This window comes from Apodemus sylvaticus, chromosome 21 (genome assembly GCF_947179515.1).
Source record: "Apodemus sylvaticus chromosome 21, mApoSyl1.1, whole genome shotgun sequence".
In the NCBI taxonomy this organism is placed as follows: Eukaryota; Metazoa; Chordata; class Mammalia; order Rodentia; family Muridae; genus Apodemus; species Apodemus sylvaticus.
The window spans coordinates 48,757,407-48,775,198 of NC_067492.1; the positions used below are offsets into that span (position 1 = coordinate 48,757,407).

Genomic DNA, 17,792 nt, shown 5'->3' on the forward strand with positions numbered 1-17,792 from the left:
CTCTCTCTCTCTCTCTCTCTCTCTCTCTCTCTCTCTCTCTCTCTCTCTCTCTCTGTCTCTCTAACTCCCATCCGCTGCCCTGAATAAACTATTCTATACCATGTCTGTGTGCATGTGGTCCCTCAGGGGGAAGAGGTGCCTGGGCATGGGCCTTCCTAAGTACCACCTTCCCCCACACCACCGTGCCACATTCTCTAACCCCCCCTCTCTCTTTTTATGCCCTCTTCATTGGTGCCGAAATCCAGGAACAAACCCTTCATATAGGTCTCACCCCACATTAAAGTTATGTCTCCTTGAAACAGAGACCATTGCAGAAAACTACAACAGATCAAAATACCAAGAACAAGTGGCATGATAATCTGCCATAAGTTATACATGTACAGCACACTTTCTTTAACAAAGGATCATGGGGGAAGAAGAACAAAGACTGTAGGAGTCAGAGAAGAAAGGAAGTTTGCCCTGAGATTGAGTCTCCTAGAAGGGTCAGAAAGATGACACCTATGTAAGCTCATCAACATGGCCACCTAGACAAGATCTGAACAAGATCTGCACCAATAGACATGCTAATGGAGAGAGTGAAAATCCCCAGGGGTTCAACCCTCGATAAGAAATGGCAGGCAACTGAGGAATGTTTAGTCTTCCACAGGAAAGAGGACCCAGATTGGGAATGTTAGTACCACACTGCCTGCTTAAAAATCATATATATATATATATATATATATATATATATATATATATATATATATATACACACACATATATATGTATATACACACATACACACAAGTAGCATTAAAGAGACTGATCAGGTTAATTTATATTCTGTCATCTATCTATCTGTCTGTCTGTCTGTTTACCTATCTCTATGCTAATACTATTTATTTTATTATATTATATTATATTATATTATATTATATTATATTATATTATATTATATTACATTTTATATGCTAATATATCTCTAGGTATATTTAACAACAATTAAAGAAATAGAGGCCATGAATTTGAGAGTAAGGAGATGCCTGAGAAGAAATAAAAGAAGGAAATGGAAGGCTGAAGTTTTATGACTATATCTTATGTTCAAGGAATAAAAGATGTTAAAGGCTATATAAATAAAGGATATTTATTTTTATGTAATAAAATTTCAAGTTTCAAGGATACTTGATTACATAGTCAGCTTTTTCCACTCCAGGTCTTACTATCTGTTAATTGATCAACCATAGATCATGCGTGTTCAGAAGTAAAACTGCATGTATATGGAACCTGTTGTAGACTTAATGTCTAAGTGATTATTCTCTATAAAAATACAGCATAACAAACATTTCCATACTGCTTAAATTGTACTAGGTTCTTATTAGCATAGATTATTTATTTTAGTGTATTCATAGGGTGTCCAGAAACCATTCCCTTATGGAGATTGAGAAGAAAACTTTAATTGGTAATATAGAATGCTTAACGTTCTTAAATCCTTTTTAGGTAAAAATCATAAGACCTACTCTATTTTATTTTATATATCAACCACAGTTTTCCTTCCTTCTTCAATCTTTAAACATGTATTCCTTCAAATAGTTTAAATTACTTGAGCATATAAGTGCTTTATATTTCACATTAGGCAATCCTTCAATAAGTACTTTTACTTAATTTCTTTTTTAGGAGAAATGGTTGGTTTTGGTATAATAAAACCCTTCACAAAGTTCCATAACCTACTTTCAATTTACCCCCTGAATAAAGAAGACATGTTGATAGTTCTCAAACATTACTATGAATTAGATATCACTTGGAAGCATGGGTTCAGGGTGGTGTGGGAGTCTGAAGAGGAGCTAAAGGCCTGCATTACTGATTAATTCCCAGATCTGCAGATGCTGATTGGCTAGGGAATATAGATAATTATATCAGTATAGTCAGGAGTCATGTTGTAAATAAATGAAAATTCTGACATTATTTTAGAATGATAAGAAAAATCAAATCTTGGAACAACAAATGATCAGTGTCTAAGTCTTACTAACTTCATTAATCACTAAAGAAAAGTACTTTTGTTGACACATACTAGTTATCTTAGTAAAAGTAACAAATATATAAATCAAAGTATGATGGGTGCTAAAGAATCTCCATTGGAAGATTTTAATTTTGGGAGAATATATTTTATATGAAATGAAATAATATAAAAATCATAACATAATTATCAGGACAGCAACTTTTCTCTATATCTGTACATGGCTACACAGATCATTTTAGTATCATGAAACAATACTCATTAAGTCATAAAAAGACAATATTCTGCTACCTATGAGTCCAAGCACCAGACACAAACAATGAACAAATTACTTATAAGTCGGTGACAACTATACCTTGTGGCTTTTGATGAAATGTAATATTTCTACTTGTTAAATTTAGTTTCCTGTCCTCATACATATCTGAAGAGAATTATACTGAAGTTAGATGAAATCCTGTTCAGTCCATAAATTCAAATACCCAAGAGCTCAAGTTGAAGAGTGACCTTCATGAATAATGGAGAGTGCATATCCAACATCTAAAACATGGCTGTCCGCTTAGACGGCTAAAATTCTCACATAAAATGGTGTGATAAGTCCACCAATGAATTTGTCCCTTAAGTTATAAATCTTAAGATAACATTGGAGAACTTGTAATTTATATGGCTTCTCATTACACTGGAGTACTTGTATTCTATCTGACTTTATCTTTATATTCACATACTATATTTCATATGGATAAAATATTAAAGAAATGATCCAGTTATTTAAGTGTTAACTGTATCAACTTTTTATTAGACTCAATTGAGATTTCTAATTATACCTCACATATTTCTAAATCTTGGCCTTTTCTACATTCAGTGTCCCAGCATGGACCCTGGGCACACAGAGGACAGCAACCAAGGTAACGAAGCAGGCTTCAGCCATGCCCCTGGCAATCAGTCCTTGTCTTCACAAAAACTCAGTCATGTTCGCTCCACACCCCATACTACTTCACTCACAGGCCTCTTTTCCTTAAGCTTTTTAATCAACAAATGATTGTTAATCAACAAATGACTGTTAGTGATTTCTACATCCCATGTACTTACAATCAGGAGGCATCTTTTCCATAAATATTGAATAATATTCTTGTACAAGTTCAAAATTTTCTTGATTAATGCTTTCTTGCAAAGAAACATCTCCAAACCTAAAAATAGAAAAGGGGGAGGAGGAGGAGGAGGAGAGTCATGGGATATAAAGCAGCACCAAAAATTAATACAGCTTATCTTGTCCTTTTATGTTGATTATATATATATATCCCTATTATAAGTATTATAATATATAATAATGTATATAAGTCCATATATATATATATAAAATATATGCAAGGTATAAAGTGTATATATACACTTTATACCTGGCCTATAAGGTCACACCTCAGCACAAATAGGAGGCCTCTCCATCTCTCTCCGTTTGAGATTCCCTATTCATACTCACACATGCATCTAGAACACGTCTGGAAGCTGAGCTAGATGTCATGCAGTCCTGTGCCAACTACTGAGTGCATGCTACAGTCCTCCCAGGGAGCACTCACCTCTGAATACCCTCTGCGTGGGCCTGCAGCTGTGTGCCAGAGCTCTCCTAGCCCACCTCCATCATGTCATTTTTTTCTCTATGCCACTGCATCTCTCTTCTCTTTCAATATGTCCCAGTTTCACACTTAAAGTTTGTCTTTCTACTAAAGGATGTTATGTAAGCAGCATTCAATATGTCCCTTCATCCAAACCTATTTGTATATTTTTCTTTGTGTCAATTGAAGTTTCAGTGCTACTTCATAACTGTAATTTTCCTACTGTTATGAATCATAATGTAAATATCTGATATGCAGTATGTATACTACGCAACCTTCAGAGGGGTCACAACCTGCAGGTTGAGAAACACTGTCCTACAAGAAATTCCCTATGCTGGAATCAAATTCTTTTTTCACCAGTTTTGTCTTTTCAATATTTTGGGTTATTTCATGACTCAGTTTCATGTGATATTTGCTGATGCACTTCTTTTGCAGGATGATAATCATTTCTCCCTAACTTCTACAACTTGGCAAAGCAAGTAGTGCCTGACAGAACCCATATTCTGGCTTATCTCTCTTACCTCTTACTCTCTGCCCTCTTGGGCTCTCCTCCCCTTCCCCCATGGCCTCCACTTCTCCACTCTCTGCCTCTCTCTGCCTCTCTCTGCCTCTCTCTGCCTTTACTACCCCATTAACTCTCATCCTCTGCCCTGAATAAATTCTATTCTAAAAAAAGTATTCTGCATCTGTATGAAATACAGCACTTAGAAAAAAATGAGAGAGAATTTCTTTAGGGTTCTCTGACTTCTGATAGTGTAAGCAGCTGGAAGATTATTGGACTAAAGGTTTGCATTCTTACAAAACTCATGTGTGGGAATCTTTACCTCTAGTGTATCTGTGTTTAATGGTGTGGCCTCTGAGGAGATGACTGGGCTTAAATAACATGAGGGCAAGTCCTGGTCCCATGGCATTAATGTCCTTATAAAAGGTGCGACCAAAGATTTCTTCTACCCTTCCCCTACATTTGTGTGAAGAGGAAGCCATGTGAGCACATAGGAAAAGAGCCTTCATGAGAGACCAACACCCTGGATCTAGCTCACATATTTTATGTTTAGTTGTTTAAGCTGTCTTGTCTTCCATCTTCATGCTAGTCTAAGTTTTTCAATACCGATAGCATTTACGTAAGAGTGGTCCCGTAAAAGACATGTTTGGGGATAAATATTAAATAGAAAGTTATGGGATTTGTGCAACATCTCACATGCAAGAGTTCCCTGGAGAAGAACAAAATACTAAATCAGAAAAATTAGGGATCAAATGGCAGAGGGGAAGTGTTCCGCCAGAGTCAATACCGTGTTGGTGTCAATGTGCTAAGTAAACTGACTTTCCTGCCCATCCCACCCCAACCCCGTGTCTGTATTCCACGATTATGTCTCTTTTTCAAATCCTGTCACTCTTAAACAGTTTCCAAGTAATTAAAAGTGGCAATTTTAATTTACAAGAGAGATAAAGAAAAATGAATGCTTTCAAAAGGAAGTGACCTCTAGTGCAGTTTGAATGGCACAGATGATCAAAACTAGTTGGGCTAGAGGCTCACTGGTCCTTGAAAATTCCTACCAGCTCTTTAAAAGTCTGTAAACAGAAGAGTCAGGGGCTATTCTTTAGGTCACTCTCATAGGCTACATACATATTTTGCTATTGGTATAAATATATTTCTCAAGGTTTTGACACATTTAAATCTAATTAGGGGCATGACTCCTTCAAATACAGTTTACGTTGTTACAAGAAGCAACTTGGAAGTGTACTAATTGAAAGGAAAGTACTACACATCACATATGTAAATTCTATAAGCAGAAATATGGCATTTCCCGGTATGCATCAAAGAGAGGAAAAGAAACACTGAGCCCCGTCTTTCTCATGAAGCCTACCTCTCAGCCAGAGTCTGCTGCTCATTGATTCCAACGTTAAACAGAACGGGATACACATGGAGCAACTGGCCTTCTTTAATCTGTAGAGGCAGCGACTCAAACAATGTAGCTGGGAGCTTCACCTCCACCACATAGTGTTCACTGCAGACAGCAAGGATGGAAGAAAGAAATGGTTTAGGTTGTTAGTGGTTCATTGGGAAGAAACCCATCAATGGATGGGTTGGACTATAACACTGACGTGGGCTTTTGTTCGTTATTTGCTTTCATTCAATCGTTCAGGAAGTGAAGGACATACACCCAGTTCATTGTTAAAATGCATGGCGTGTACATGGTAAATATATGGATATCTACGTTCTTAGCACTGCTCTGGATTCTGTAGGGAAAGGAGGACAATTAGCACATTTTTGAAGACCCCGGGCCAAGCACATACGTAGTCGCAAGTCTGTTTTCATTTCCTATTAGAGTCAAAGCAGTCCTCCAAATATGGGAAATTAATGTAATGGTGGGATTTTTTTTAGTATAACGAGGCTTAATAAATGAAGCAATGAATAAAATTGTTATGATCTAAATGTGAACTGTCCCACACAAACTATGGTGTTTGACCAGTTGGTCCACAGAGAGGTGGTGGTGCTTTTGGAGATGGGGTAGCTGAGGATGGTGGCCACTGACGATGGGTTGGGATGCTTCATGATTATAGAATCCCAGCTCCAGGTTTGCAGAGCTATGACTGTCACAGTCGGTGGCTCTGCATCAGGAAGCTACCACAGCCACAGCCACAGCCACAGCCACAGCCACTTTCCGAGAGAACACATTAGCGCAGATGATGAAACCAAATAAGCCTGCCTTCCCTTCTTTTGGGGTGCATGGACATAATGATAAGGAAAGTGACTGGCATAAGTATTTCTTTTGGCCTAGTCAGAGGGATGAGCCTCCCTGTTTCTGAAGACCAGCTGGAAATAAAGCAGTTTGATTATTGAATATGTAACTTTTGGTATTTGTGGTTCTTTTGAAAATTTGGCATAAAACTGAAACATTTTCTTTAGAAAATTTTATTAAATATCATCCTAACTATACAATGTTGGAAATTTAGAATCCATAGAATGAGCTCATTAGAAGTAGCTCTTTGCATATGCTACATTTGCATTATGATGCAGGAAAGAGTTGAGTGTAGACATGTAAAGGGTTTAGCCTAGGAATTTTTAGAAGTATACGGAGTGGGCAGGATTATCATCCATACATTGGGTGAGTGTTGGACAATCCTTTGAAATTTTCAAGTAAAACATTGTGTCAAACACCATTGATAACACACTCACATTTGTTGGTGGTTTTTTGTATTGTGTTTTGTTTTGTTTTAAGCCTACAGCCAGGGACATAGGTATCACCTTGCAGAGATGTACATTGTAAATTTCTGTTTACTTGGTTTTGGATAACATCATTTTTCAAAGTTTTGATATATTTTTATTAGATATTTTCTTTGTTTACATTTCAAATGTTTTCCCCTTTCCTGGTTTCCCTTCTGAACCCTCCCCATCCCATCCCCACCTCTCCCTACTCACCAACACACCCACTCCTGCTTCCCTGACCTGGTATCCCCTATACGGGGGCATCTAGTCTTCCCAGGACCAAGGGCCTCTCCTCCCATTGATATCCAGCAAGGCAATCCTCAGCTGCATATGTGGCTGGAGCTATGGGTCCCTCCATGTGAACTCTTTGGTTGTTGGTTCGGTCCCTGGGAGCTCTGGGGGTACTGGTTGGTTCATATTGTTGTTCCTCCTGTGGGGCTACAAACCCCATCAGCTCCTTCAGTCCTTTCTCTAGCTCCTCCAGTGCTCAGTCCAATGGTTGGCTGAGATTATCCACCTCTGTATTTGTCAGGCACTGGCAGAGTCCTTAGGAGACAGCTATATCAGGCTCCTGTCAGCAAGCACATGTTGGAATCCACAATAGTGTCTGGGTTTGGTAACTGTATATGGGATGGATCCCCAGATGGGGCAGTCTCTGGATGGCCCTTCTATCTGTCTCTGCTCCACAATTTGTCTCTGTATCTCCTCCCATGGGTATCTTGTTCTCCCTTCTAAGAAGGATCAAAGTATCCACACTTTGGTCTTCCTTCTTCTTGAGCTTTGTTTGATCTGTGAATTGTATCTTGGGTATTCCGAGCTTCTGGGCTAATATTCACTTATCAGAGATTGCATACCATGTGTGTTCCTTTGTGACTAACTGGGGTACCTCACTCAGGATGATATTTTCTAGTTCTATCCATTTGCTAAGAATTTAATGAATTCATTGTTTTTAATAGCTGAGTAGTACTCTATTGTTTAAATGTACCACATTTTCTGTATCTATTCCTCTGTTGAGGGACATCTGAATTCTTTCCAGCTTCTGGCTATTATAAATAAGGTTGCTATGAACATAGTGGAGCTTACAGCCCCATAGAAGGAATAACAATATGGACCAACTAGTACCCCCCAGAGCTCCCAAGGATTCAACTACCAACCAAAGAGGTTTGGATAGGGGGGTTTCAGAGGGGAAATAAGGAAAGGGGGTAGCATTTGAAATGTAAATAAAGAAAAACATCTAATAAAGAAAATATCTAATAAAAAGTGTAAAAAAAAAAGGATCTATTTGCATTCTCCTACATGCTCACCGCCAGTTGAAGCAGCACCATTTGTTGAAATGCTGTCTTTTTGACACCTTTTGTTGTCTAATTGCTATAGCTAGAAATTCAAGTACTATATTGAATAAGCAGGGACAGAGTAGGCAGTCCTTGAATTTAGTGGGGTTGCTTCAAGTTTCTCTTCATTTAGTTTGATGTTGGCTACTGGTTTGCTGTATATTGCTTTTACTATGTTTAGGTATGGACCTTGTATTCCTAATCTTTCCAAGACTTTTATCATGAAGGGGTGTTGGATTTTGTCAAATGCTTTCTCAGCATCTAATGAAATGATCATGTGGTTTTTGTCTTTGAGTTTGTTTATATCATGGATTTCATTGATGAATTTATTTATATTGAAGCATCCCTGCTTTCCTGAGATTCTTGAATATGATGGATGATAGTTTTAATGTGTGCTTGGACTTGTTTTGCAAGAATTTTATTGAGTATTTTTGCATCGATATTCATAAGGTAAATTGGTCTAAAGTGTTTTTATTCGTTGGGTCTTTGTGTGTCTTATTCTATAAAGAATAAGCTTTATAGAATAAGTTGGGTAGTGTTCCTTCTGTTTCTATTTTGTGCAATAGTTTGAAGAGTATTGGTATTAGGCCTTATTTGAAGGTCTAACAGAACTCTGCACTAAACCTATCTGGTCCTGGGCTTTCTTGGCTTGGGAGACTATTAATGACTGCTTCTATTTCTTTAGGGGATATGGTACTGTTTAGATGGTTTATCTGATCCTGATTTAACTTTGGTACCTGGCATCTGTCTAGAAAATTGTCCATTTCATCCAGGTTTTCCAGTTTTGTTGAGTATAGGATTAAATAGTAGGATCTGATGATTTGGGTGGGGGGGTTCCTGAATTTCTGTTGTTATATCTTCCTTTTGATTTCTTATTCTATTAATTTGGATACTATCTCTGTGCCCTCTCATTGGTCTGGCTCGGGGTTTATCTATAATGTTGATTTTCTCAAAGAACCAGCTCCTGGTTTGGTTGATTCTTTGTATAGTTCTTTTTCTTTCTACTTGGTTTATTTCAGTCCTGTGTTGATTATTCCCTGTCCTCTATTCCTCTTGGGTGTCTTTGCTTCTTTTTGCTTTAGAGCTTTCAGGTGTACTGTGAAGCTGCTAGGGTATGCTCTCTCCGGTTTCTTTTTGGAGGCACTCAGAGCGATGATCTTTCTTCTTAGCACTGCTTTCATTGTGTCCCATAAGATTGAGTATGTTGTGGCTTCATTTATACTGAATTCTAAAAAGTCTTTAATTTATTTATTTATTCTTTGACCAATTTATCATTGAGTAGAGTATTGTTCATCTTCCACTTGTATGTGGACTTTCTATTATTTTTATTGTTATTGAAGACCAGCCTTAGTCACTGGTGCATATCCATGATAGGATGCATGGGATTATTTCAATATTCTTGTATCTGTTGAGGCCTGTTGTGTGACCAATTTTATGGTCAATTTTGGAGAATGTACCATGAGGTGATGAGAAGGTATATTCTTTTTTTATGATAAAATGTCATATATATATATATATATATTTGTGTGTGTGTGTGTGTGTGTGTGTGTGTTAAATCCAGTTGGTTCATAATTTATGTTAGTTTCTCTTTAGTTTCTATTTCCAAGATCTGTCCATTTCTGGGAGTGGGGTGTTGAAGTCTTCCACTATTATTGTGTGAGGTGCAATGTGTGCTTTGAGCTTTAGTAAAGTTTCTTTCATGAATGTGGGTGGCTTTGCATTTGGAACATAGATGTTGAGAATTGAGAGTTCTTGGTAGATTTTTTTCCTTTGATGAGTAAGCAGTGTCTATCCTTATCTTTCTTGATAACTTTTCAATATTAGAATGGCTACCCAAGCTTTTTTCTTGGGACCATTTGCATGGAATATTGTTTTCCAGCCTTTTGCTTTGATGTAGTGTCTGTGTTTGTCACTGAGGTGGGTTTCCTGAATGCAGCAAAATTTTGGGTCCTGTTTACATATTCAGACTGTTAGTCTATGTCTTTGTGTATGTGTGTATGGGGGGGGGTTGAGACCATTGATATTAAGAGATATTAAGGAAAAGTGATTGTTGCTTCTTGTTATTTTTGTTGTTAGAGGTGGAATTATGTTTATGTGGCTATTATTTTTTTTTTTTTGGTTTGTTAAAAGATTATTCTCTTGCTTTTTCTAGGGTGTAGTTTCCCTCCTTGTGTTGGTGTTTTCTATTTCTTATCCTTTGAAGTGCTGAATTTTTGGAAAGATATTGTATAAATTTGTTTTTGTCAAGGAATGTCTTGATTTCTCCATCTATGGTGATTGAGACTTTTGCTGGGTATAGTAGCCTGAACTGGCATTTGTGTTCTCTTAGGGTCTGTATGACATCTGCCCAGGATCCTTTGGCATTTATAGTCTCTGGTGAGAAGTCTGGTGTAATTCTGTTGGGTCTGCATTTATATGTTAGTTGACCTTTTTCCCTTAATGCTTTCAATATTCTTTGTTTTGTGCATTTGGTCTTTTGATTATTATGTGATTGGAGGAATTTCTTTTCTGGTCCACTCTATTTAGATTTCTTTAGGCTTCGTGTATGTTCTTGAACATCTCTTTCTTTAGGTTAGGAAAGTTTTCTTCTAGAATTTTGTTGAAAATATTTACTGGCCTTTTAAGTTGGCTATCTTTGCTCCATTCTCTACCTGCTATCCTTAGGTTTGGTCTTCTCATTGTGTCCTGGATTTCCTGGATGTTTTGTATTAGAAGCTTTTTGCAATTTGCATTTTCTTTGACTGTTGTGTCAATGTTTTCTATTGTATCTTCTGCACCTGAGATTCTGTCTTCAATCTCTTGTATTCTGTTGGTGATGACTCCTGATCTCTTTCCTAGGTTTTCTATATACAGGGTATTCTCCCCTTGTAATTTCTTTATTGTTTCTACTTCCATTTTTAGATCCTGGATGGTTTTGTTCAATTCCTTCACCTATTTGGTTGTGCTTTCCTGTAATTCTTTGAGGGATTTTTGTGTTTCCTCTTTAAGGGCTTCTACCTGCTTACCTGTGTTCTCCTGTATTTCTTTAAGGGAGTTATTTATGTCCTTCTCAAAGTCCTCTATCAGCACCATGAGATGTAATTTTAAATCCAAATTTTGCTTTGTTGGTGTGCTGGGTTATCTAGGATTTGCTGTAGTGGGAGACCTGGGTTCTGATGTTGCCAAGTAGTCTTGGTTTCTGTTAGTATGGTTCTTGCTCTTGCCTTTCATAATGTGGTTATCTCTGGTGTTAGTTGGTCTTGTTGTCTCTGCCTGCAGCTTGTCCTTCCCGTGGGCATGTAACCCTGTGTCAGCACTCTTGGCAAGACCAGCTCTCTCCCAGGTAGGGTTTGACTGTGGAGAGCTGTGGAACAACCTTAGCTCCCAGGTACAGATGGAGACCAGAGGGATCCTGTCCCAGCTGCTCTACTGCTCCTGTGTCCTGTATGCTCCTGGCTGGTCAGTTATTAGAGGGAACGTGCCAATCTCACCTCTGAGCTTGGGAGTGAGAGCACTCCTAGGAGACCAGATCTCTTCTGGTGGGACCTGTGTACAAAGGGCTGTGGAACAACTTTAGCTCCAGGGTGCAGATGGATACAGGCTCTTGGTTAACTTCTAATTGGCTGACATTTATTTCCATTCTTTTAAGACTGCCAAGTCATTAATGAATGGGTTCATGTTTATAACTTGCCCATGTTGCACAATTCTTGGTAAACTATATGACTCAGTCACATTTTAGCTTAGCAGTACACCACACTGCATTTTTCTCATTCATTCATGAATATATTATGCATAATATTTTTTTATTACAAATAGTCCCATGATGAATATTTAGGTAAAAGCTTATGGAGGGAGCAAATGTTTTGTTTCCTCTTGGGTATATATTTAAGAACCATAGTATACATTTGCATTTGATTTCAAAAAATGCTGATTAGCTATTTCCTTTATTTTTAATTAAATTGTAATTACATCATTTCCTCATCTCCTTCTTTCTTTCTCTCTCTCCAAGACAAATATTCCCATTACATTACCCCTTCAAACGTTAATGGCCACGTTTTCTTCATTTTTTATACATATACACATCAACATCCACACACATAGGGAAAATACATAAATTCAACCTGCTGAGTCTGTTCACTGTTGTTTGTATATGTGATTTCAGTGCTGACCACTGGTGTTGGAATTAGGGTGCTCTATTTTCCTTCCTACCAGTAATGTATGAACTCCCCAGGATTTCTATGTTGTAGCAACATTTGTTATTATTAGAAGTCTTGAAGTTGATGATTTCTGTGTGAGTTAACTAATATGAATAGGCAGTTTCTACCCCTCCTGACTGACTAGAGATACTGAGTATGGTTTCATATGCATTTTTTTAGATTTCAATTTATTTTTTACTTATTCACCTAACATTCCTCTCTCTGCCTCCTCCTACAGTCCTTCCCCCCTTCCCTTCCATTTCTCCTTTGAGCTGGTGAGATCCCCCTGGGTATCCCTCTACTACAGCATGTCAAGTCTATGCAATGCTAAGTGCTTCCTCTCCCACTGAGGCCAGACAAGGCAGTCCAGCTAGAAAAGTATAGCCCACGTGTAGGCCACAGCTTTTGGGATAGTTCCTGCTCCGGTTGTTAAGGACCCGCATGAAGACCAAGCTGCACATCTGCTACATATAAACATTGAGGCCTAGGTCCACTGCATGCATGCTCTTCAGTTGATAGTTTAGACCCTGAAAGCCCCAAGGGTCCAGGTTGGTTGAGTCTGTTCTTCTTTGGAGTTCCTATCATCTTCAGGGACTACAATCCTTCCTCATATGCTTATCATTTATCTCTATTCAAATTTTTGTCAAGTTTTAAATTATATTTTTAATTATTATTCAGATGTAAAGTGCCTAAGTATATTTTGGGAACAAGAACTTTAAAAATATACAATCTCTATGTTTTTTCGATCAGTTTGTGGTTTGTTTTTTTTTCACATTATTGGTGATTTCTTTTAAAGTTGTGTGTGTGTGTGTGTGAGCATGTGCATGTGCATGTATGCATGCATGTGTGTACACAAGTATATATGCATGTGTATGTGAAAGAGAGAAAGAAAGAGAGAGAGAAAGGCACACACACACACACACACACACACACACACACAGCGCTGGTGATAGGTCCCATGCCCAGTTTTCTTCTGGGTTCAGGATCACACCAAGGTCTCCAAGCCTAGTGTGCAAGTGCTTTACTATCACAAACTATGAGACAGCTGTTTGGGGTGACTCTCCTTAAAGCAGTGAGAATTTACCCAGAATCAGTCCTTTGTCTTATTGGAGTCTTGCAATCCTTTGACAAGTTCTGATCATAAACATAGCTTGAAGGATGTCCTCAGCAAGAACCCCATTCTCTTTGCCTGCCCAAATGGCCTGGTAAACTTCTGCATGAATTTTGGAGGCAGTATCAGCTTGTCACATTTGATAATAAACTTCAGAATAATGTATATAGCTGTGCTATTTTCCAGGTATATGTGTGAACAATCTTCACTTATTTTTTCTTCCTATGAATAGCAAAGGATGCATTAATATCTAGATGAGACATTTGCTCTCATGGGGGCTGTGTTTCCTTTCCTTTTGTTCCAGAGTTATCTTTCAACTAAACTTGAGGAACTGACTGTTTTGTATGCACCTTTAGCGCATGATTCTAAATAATTATTTTTTGTCTATCTTGTCTTTTCTCCATTGTTATCTGATGCATGTTTACATTGTGACCTAAGACTATTTCAAAATTCAGGTAACTTCATATACTACTTAAATATGTTAACATCAAATCAATTAAAATCTGGACAACTTCTGAATAAAACAATATTTTATATGGTATATTTCTCTTATTAGAAGTCTCTTTTACACACCATTTTTTATTCTTTCTAGTACTTTGCCTATTATATCTTGACCTTAGATGCTATTTATTTCAAACCCTTCTCGGAAATGCTGCAGTCTGAAAGTGAATTGTCAAAAATGATTAAGAAAAATGGTGGAATATGCACGCAATATAAGAATATATCCTTCCTAACATGTTGCTGCATTTAACTGAATTTAATTTCAAGTCATCTCAAGAATTATGAAGCTATTAGCTGAGCAATTCCCGCAAAAGTAAAAACACTCCAAGCTTTGGAATAGACAGTAATGAAGAGAAGTAGTCCTCAGCTGCTGCTGCTGCTGCTTCAGATTTTCTACATCTCACATGCATCCCCGTGTTTAACCTCAAGTCCACTCTAAACACTTATGAGACTTCAAAGAGATTTTCAAGACCTCCTTGGATCATGCCATCTGGGTTTATTTCTCAATCACCCCAAAAAGAAGACAGCAAAACAAAACAAAATCCCCAAACATAACCTGAATTATCCTAGAAAACTTGTCGAGAAATACTGTGTCAGTGAGGAAGTCTGGGCTCTGGACATGGGCGCCACTCACCGCCTTCCCGTGAGAACAGGGAGGACATCGTTGGATGTGGCTTCAGTTATTTTAAATGCAACCTTCTTCAAGTCAGAAATGCCGACAGCCATGTCCTCCAGCATTCCAATTTCATCACCTGTACAGGGAGAAAGGGACCTTGTTACAGACTATTAAAATGTTGGTCGCTGCTGTACCTCCCTGCTGGGATTGTCCCTAGCAGTTCCGTGAATGAGTTTACTAAGGCAGTGAGTCCACTCAGCATACTTTCCCATTCAGCTCAGGGGTTTCATCAGTGAAATAACAGTTTCAATGGGCTCCAGAAGCCAATGTTTCCTTTGAGAGAAGAAGAATGTTCAGCTTTATTGAGAGCCAAGAAAGAGATTTCTAGGCCTTTTATAAAGTGAAGTATCATTTAGACATCTTTTCATTGACAGGACTGCTAATTCGATTTTTCTTTAGAAGAAAGCTGTAATGATTATTTCATCAATTGATCAATTACCTAATGCTAATTTTGTATTCAAACTCTGAAAAATATAGCCTGGAGATATAATGAATATTCTACACTAACACAATCCAAAGGAAATAGCATGTGAGCTACATAAATATCTGCAGATTTTCTGCTATTCATTTTTTTTTAAAAAAATAAAGTGAAACAAAGCAGCATTGATTTTAATAATATAGTGTACATAATTCTGACATATACAAACTACAGATTCAAATGTAAAGCAATATATATTTCTTAATAGCTAATATAAAACACTGTCTTAGCTGGTCTTTGAAATCTGATGTTCATATCTAGAACATACTGATTTAGGGTAGGTGCATTTGAATCCCTCCATACACACATAGGAATCCCATACTGAACAGCACAGTTCTAGACACAAGGCTGCTATGTGTTTTAAATCCAATGAAACCAATGCTGTCAATTAGTCTCTTTATTGAATAAAAATTCCAGATGGCTGCTCAAGAGTCCACTGTGAAATAATCCATGATTCAATTTTCAAAACATATTATGAATCCAAAAGAAATCCCAAGGGTGAATGAGTATAAAACTTAGAAGCTGACTTATTTCTGCAATGCTTGGTAGAGAAAAGGTTCACTTTTTACTTTTGATGCTATTTGAAAAAAGGGGAAGTATTATCACTATAAATAGCAACACGATTGTAATATAAACTCATGTAATACTTACTGTATGTGCTTAGCAACCCTTCGTACTGTACGATCAAGCCCACGGTGTGAAGCTGCTGTAGGAAGCCAGGGTCATGCAAACTTGTATGTAACTTGATGATAAAACCACAAACCAATCCAGCAAGCTGAGAAAAGAAAACATTCAAGAAATGTACTGGGGTCAGCAAACGTATCACTTTAGTATTTAAATATCTTCGGACTCTTGAGACATCACAGATGTCAGATTCATTAAAATTCCTCAAGCACATATAACGAAGCTGCTAGAATTGGCACATATGTATTAAAATCAAGTGATGGTCTTTGATTGAGGGAGGTGTTGCCTAAGGGCTTGAGAAGACAGAAGTGGAAGGAAGCTAGAGCTAAATAAGTAGATTTCAGAATCAAGATGGAAAGTCTTCTGATTGTTTGTCTACCATCTATAACCATGGTACCACTAAATGATCTTAAGATTTTTCAAATTATGCTATTATTTTGTTTTTGCCCATGTGACTACAGTCACTAAAAAGCATCATTAATAAGCAGCCTTAAGTGGGAGTTCAATGCCTGGTCAATCTGCCACTGGACCACTAATGACATCATGTACTGGCAATGGGGCAATTTGGTTAAACTATCCCCTTCGCATAGACTGCTTACAAAGTGAAGAATTGCTGTCTCCTTCCTTTCATGCTTCATGTACTTGACCTCTGAAAGTGAATTGTGGGGTGGAGAAAAGGGGGGGGGGGAGAAAGAAATGCAGAAAGCACTGCACTGGTGGTAGAGTCATGATTAGCTTTGGTTATAACCAAAGTGGGTGATTATGCAAGCCCTTATATGAACAAATCTTGTAGCCGTGCAAACTTCTCTTATAAATGTGAGAAGAGACCAGTATGAAATCCTGCCCTGATATTTATGAGGAAGCCTAATAAATAAGGAGTTTTATACAAACACCCCTTTACTGAGTTCTTGGCCATCACCTGCAGTGCAAGGTAACAGTCCCTTCCTTTTCTCCCATAGGCAGTCCTAGGGAATGATACAAAGGGCCATTATATCTTCCTCACAGGCTCCATCCACTGTTTAAGCAAAATATGCATCTTTTCCACAAAGAAATACCAGCAGTTCAGAAATTGTTCATGATCTATTCAGCATATTTATTTATATAAACAAAAACAGGATACCTGAATTTCCAAAAGGATCTTTAAAAAACAAAACCAAGCAAAGAGCGCTACCCGCATCAAGGACAGAAGTGTTAGCATGTCAACTCTGTTCTGTGCACACAGCAAGGGGCACCCACCGCCTGACTGAAGACGATGTCTCTTCTCAGAGTCAGCATCAAACACTGGGGCAGGCTGTAGGCTAGCTCCTGAAGCAGCACAAATGTCAGGGACTGCTTGGCTCGGCTCACCACTTCTCCCATGCACTCCTTCAAGGTGAGGATGAGTGGGTGCAGCTGTTCATACCAGTCCTCTGTGGCAGGGCGTACGGAGTGAGAACAGCAGGAAAGATGAGAGAGAGGCTTTGAGTATAGAACCAATATTTTCCATGAGCTTGTACATCCTATCAATGATTCATGAAAATTAGGGCTGAAAATCTCTAAGTCGAGTGATTTCTCTGAACTCAAGTCTACAGCCAGTCTCCTGGTGCCTCCTTGTACCTATTTGTGTGTCACCTATGGCCACGGGCTGCCTTTCTGCTCCATACTTCTCTAAGGTGAGCACTTCCTGTCTGTCAATGAAGCACCAATTTCTTCCTATGCAGGTGACAGATTTTACTTTGCTGGATTTCTCCCAAAGATTTCACAGAAATGTAATCATTAAATCAGCTCCTCTCCCATGGGAGTTCATTTGATATCAATCTTCAACTTGTTCTGTGCATCACGCACTATTATCCTCAGGTTCGAATCCTGCTCTCTCCCTAACTTGTTACCTTCTTGTCTCCATCAAACACAGACCTTGTCCTTCCTCTGTAGTGTGGATGGGGACTTTTCAGTCCATCTGAATCCCATTTCATTGCTTCCTCCTCCTTATTCAAAACATATAAAGCAACAAAGGCCAAGCAAGCAAAACCATCACATGTAGAATAAGTC

At 38.1% G+C, this 17,792-nt stretch overlaps 1 protein-coding gene across 11 annotated transcripts in view; it reads right to left on the reverse strand.

Moving 5' to 3' along the window:
• Inpp4b (inositol polyphosphate-4-phosphatase type II B) overlaps window positions 1–17,792 on the reverse strand; it is a 762,101-nt gene that overhangs the window by 74,588 nt on the left and 669,721 nt on the right. For all 11 annotated transcript variants that reach the window (XM_052167328.1, XM_052167331.1, XM_052167337.1 and 8 more), the window contains 5 exons: window positions 17,001–17,173; window positions 15,732–15,855; window positions 14,561–14,678; window positions 5,466–5,606; window positions 3,080–3,177 (listed from right to left, as the gene is read on the reverse strand). In XM_052167328.1, the coding sequence (XP_052023288.1) occupies window positions 3,080–3,177; window positions 5,466–5,606; window positions 14,561–14,678; window positions 15,732–15,855; window positions 17,001–17,173 (654 nt within the window). The remainder of the gene's footprint in view (window positions 1–3,079; window positions 3,178–5,465; window positions 5,607–14,560; window positions 14,679–15,731; window positions 15,856–17,000; window positions 17,174–17,792) is intronic.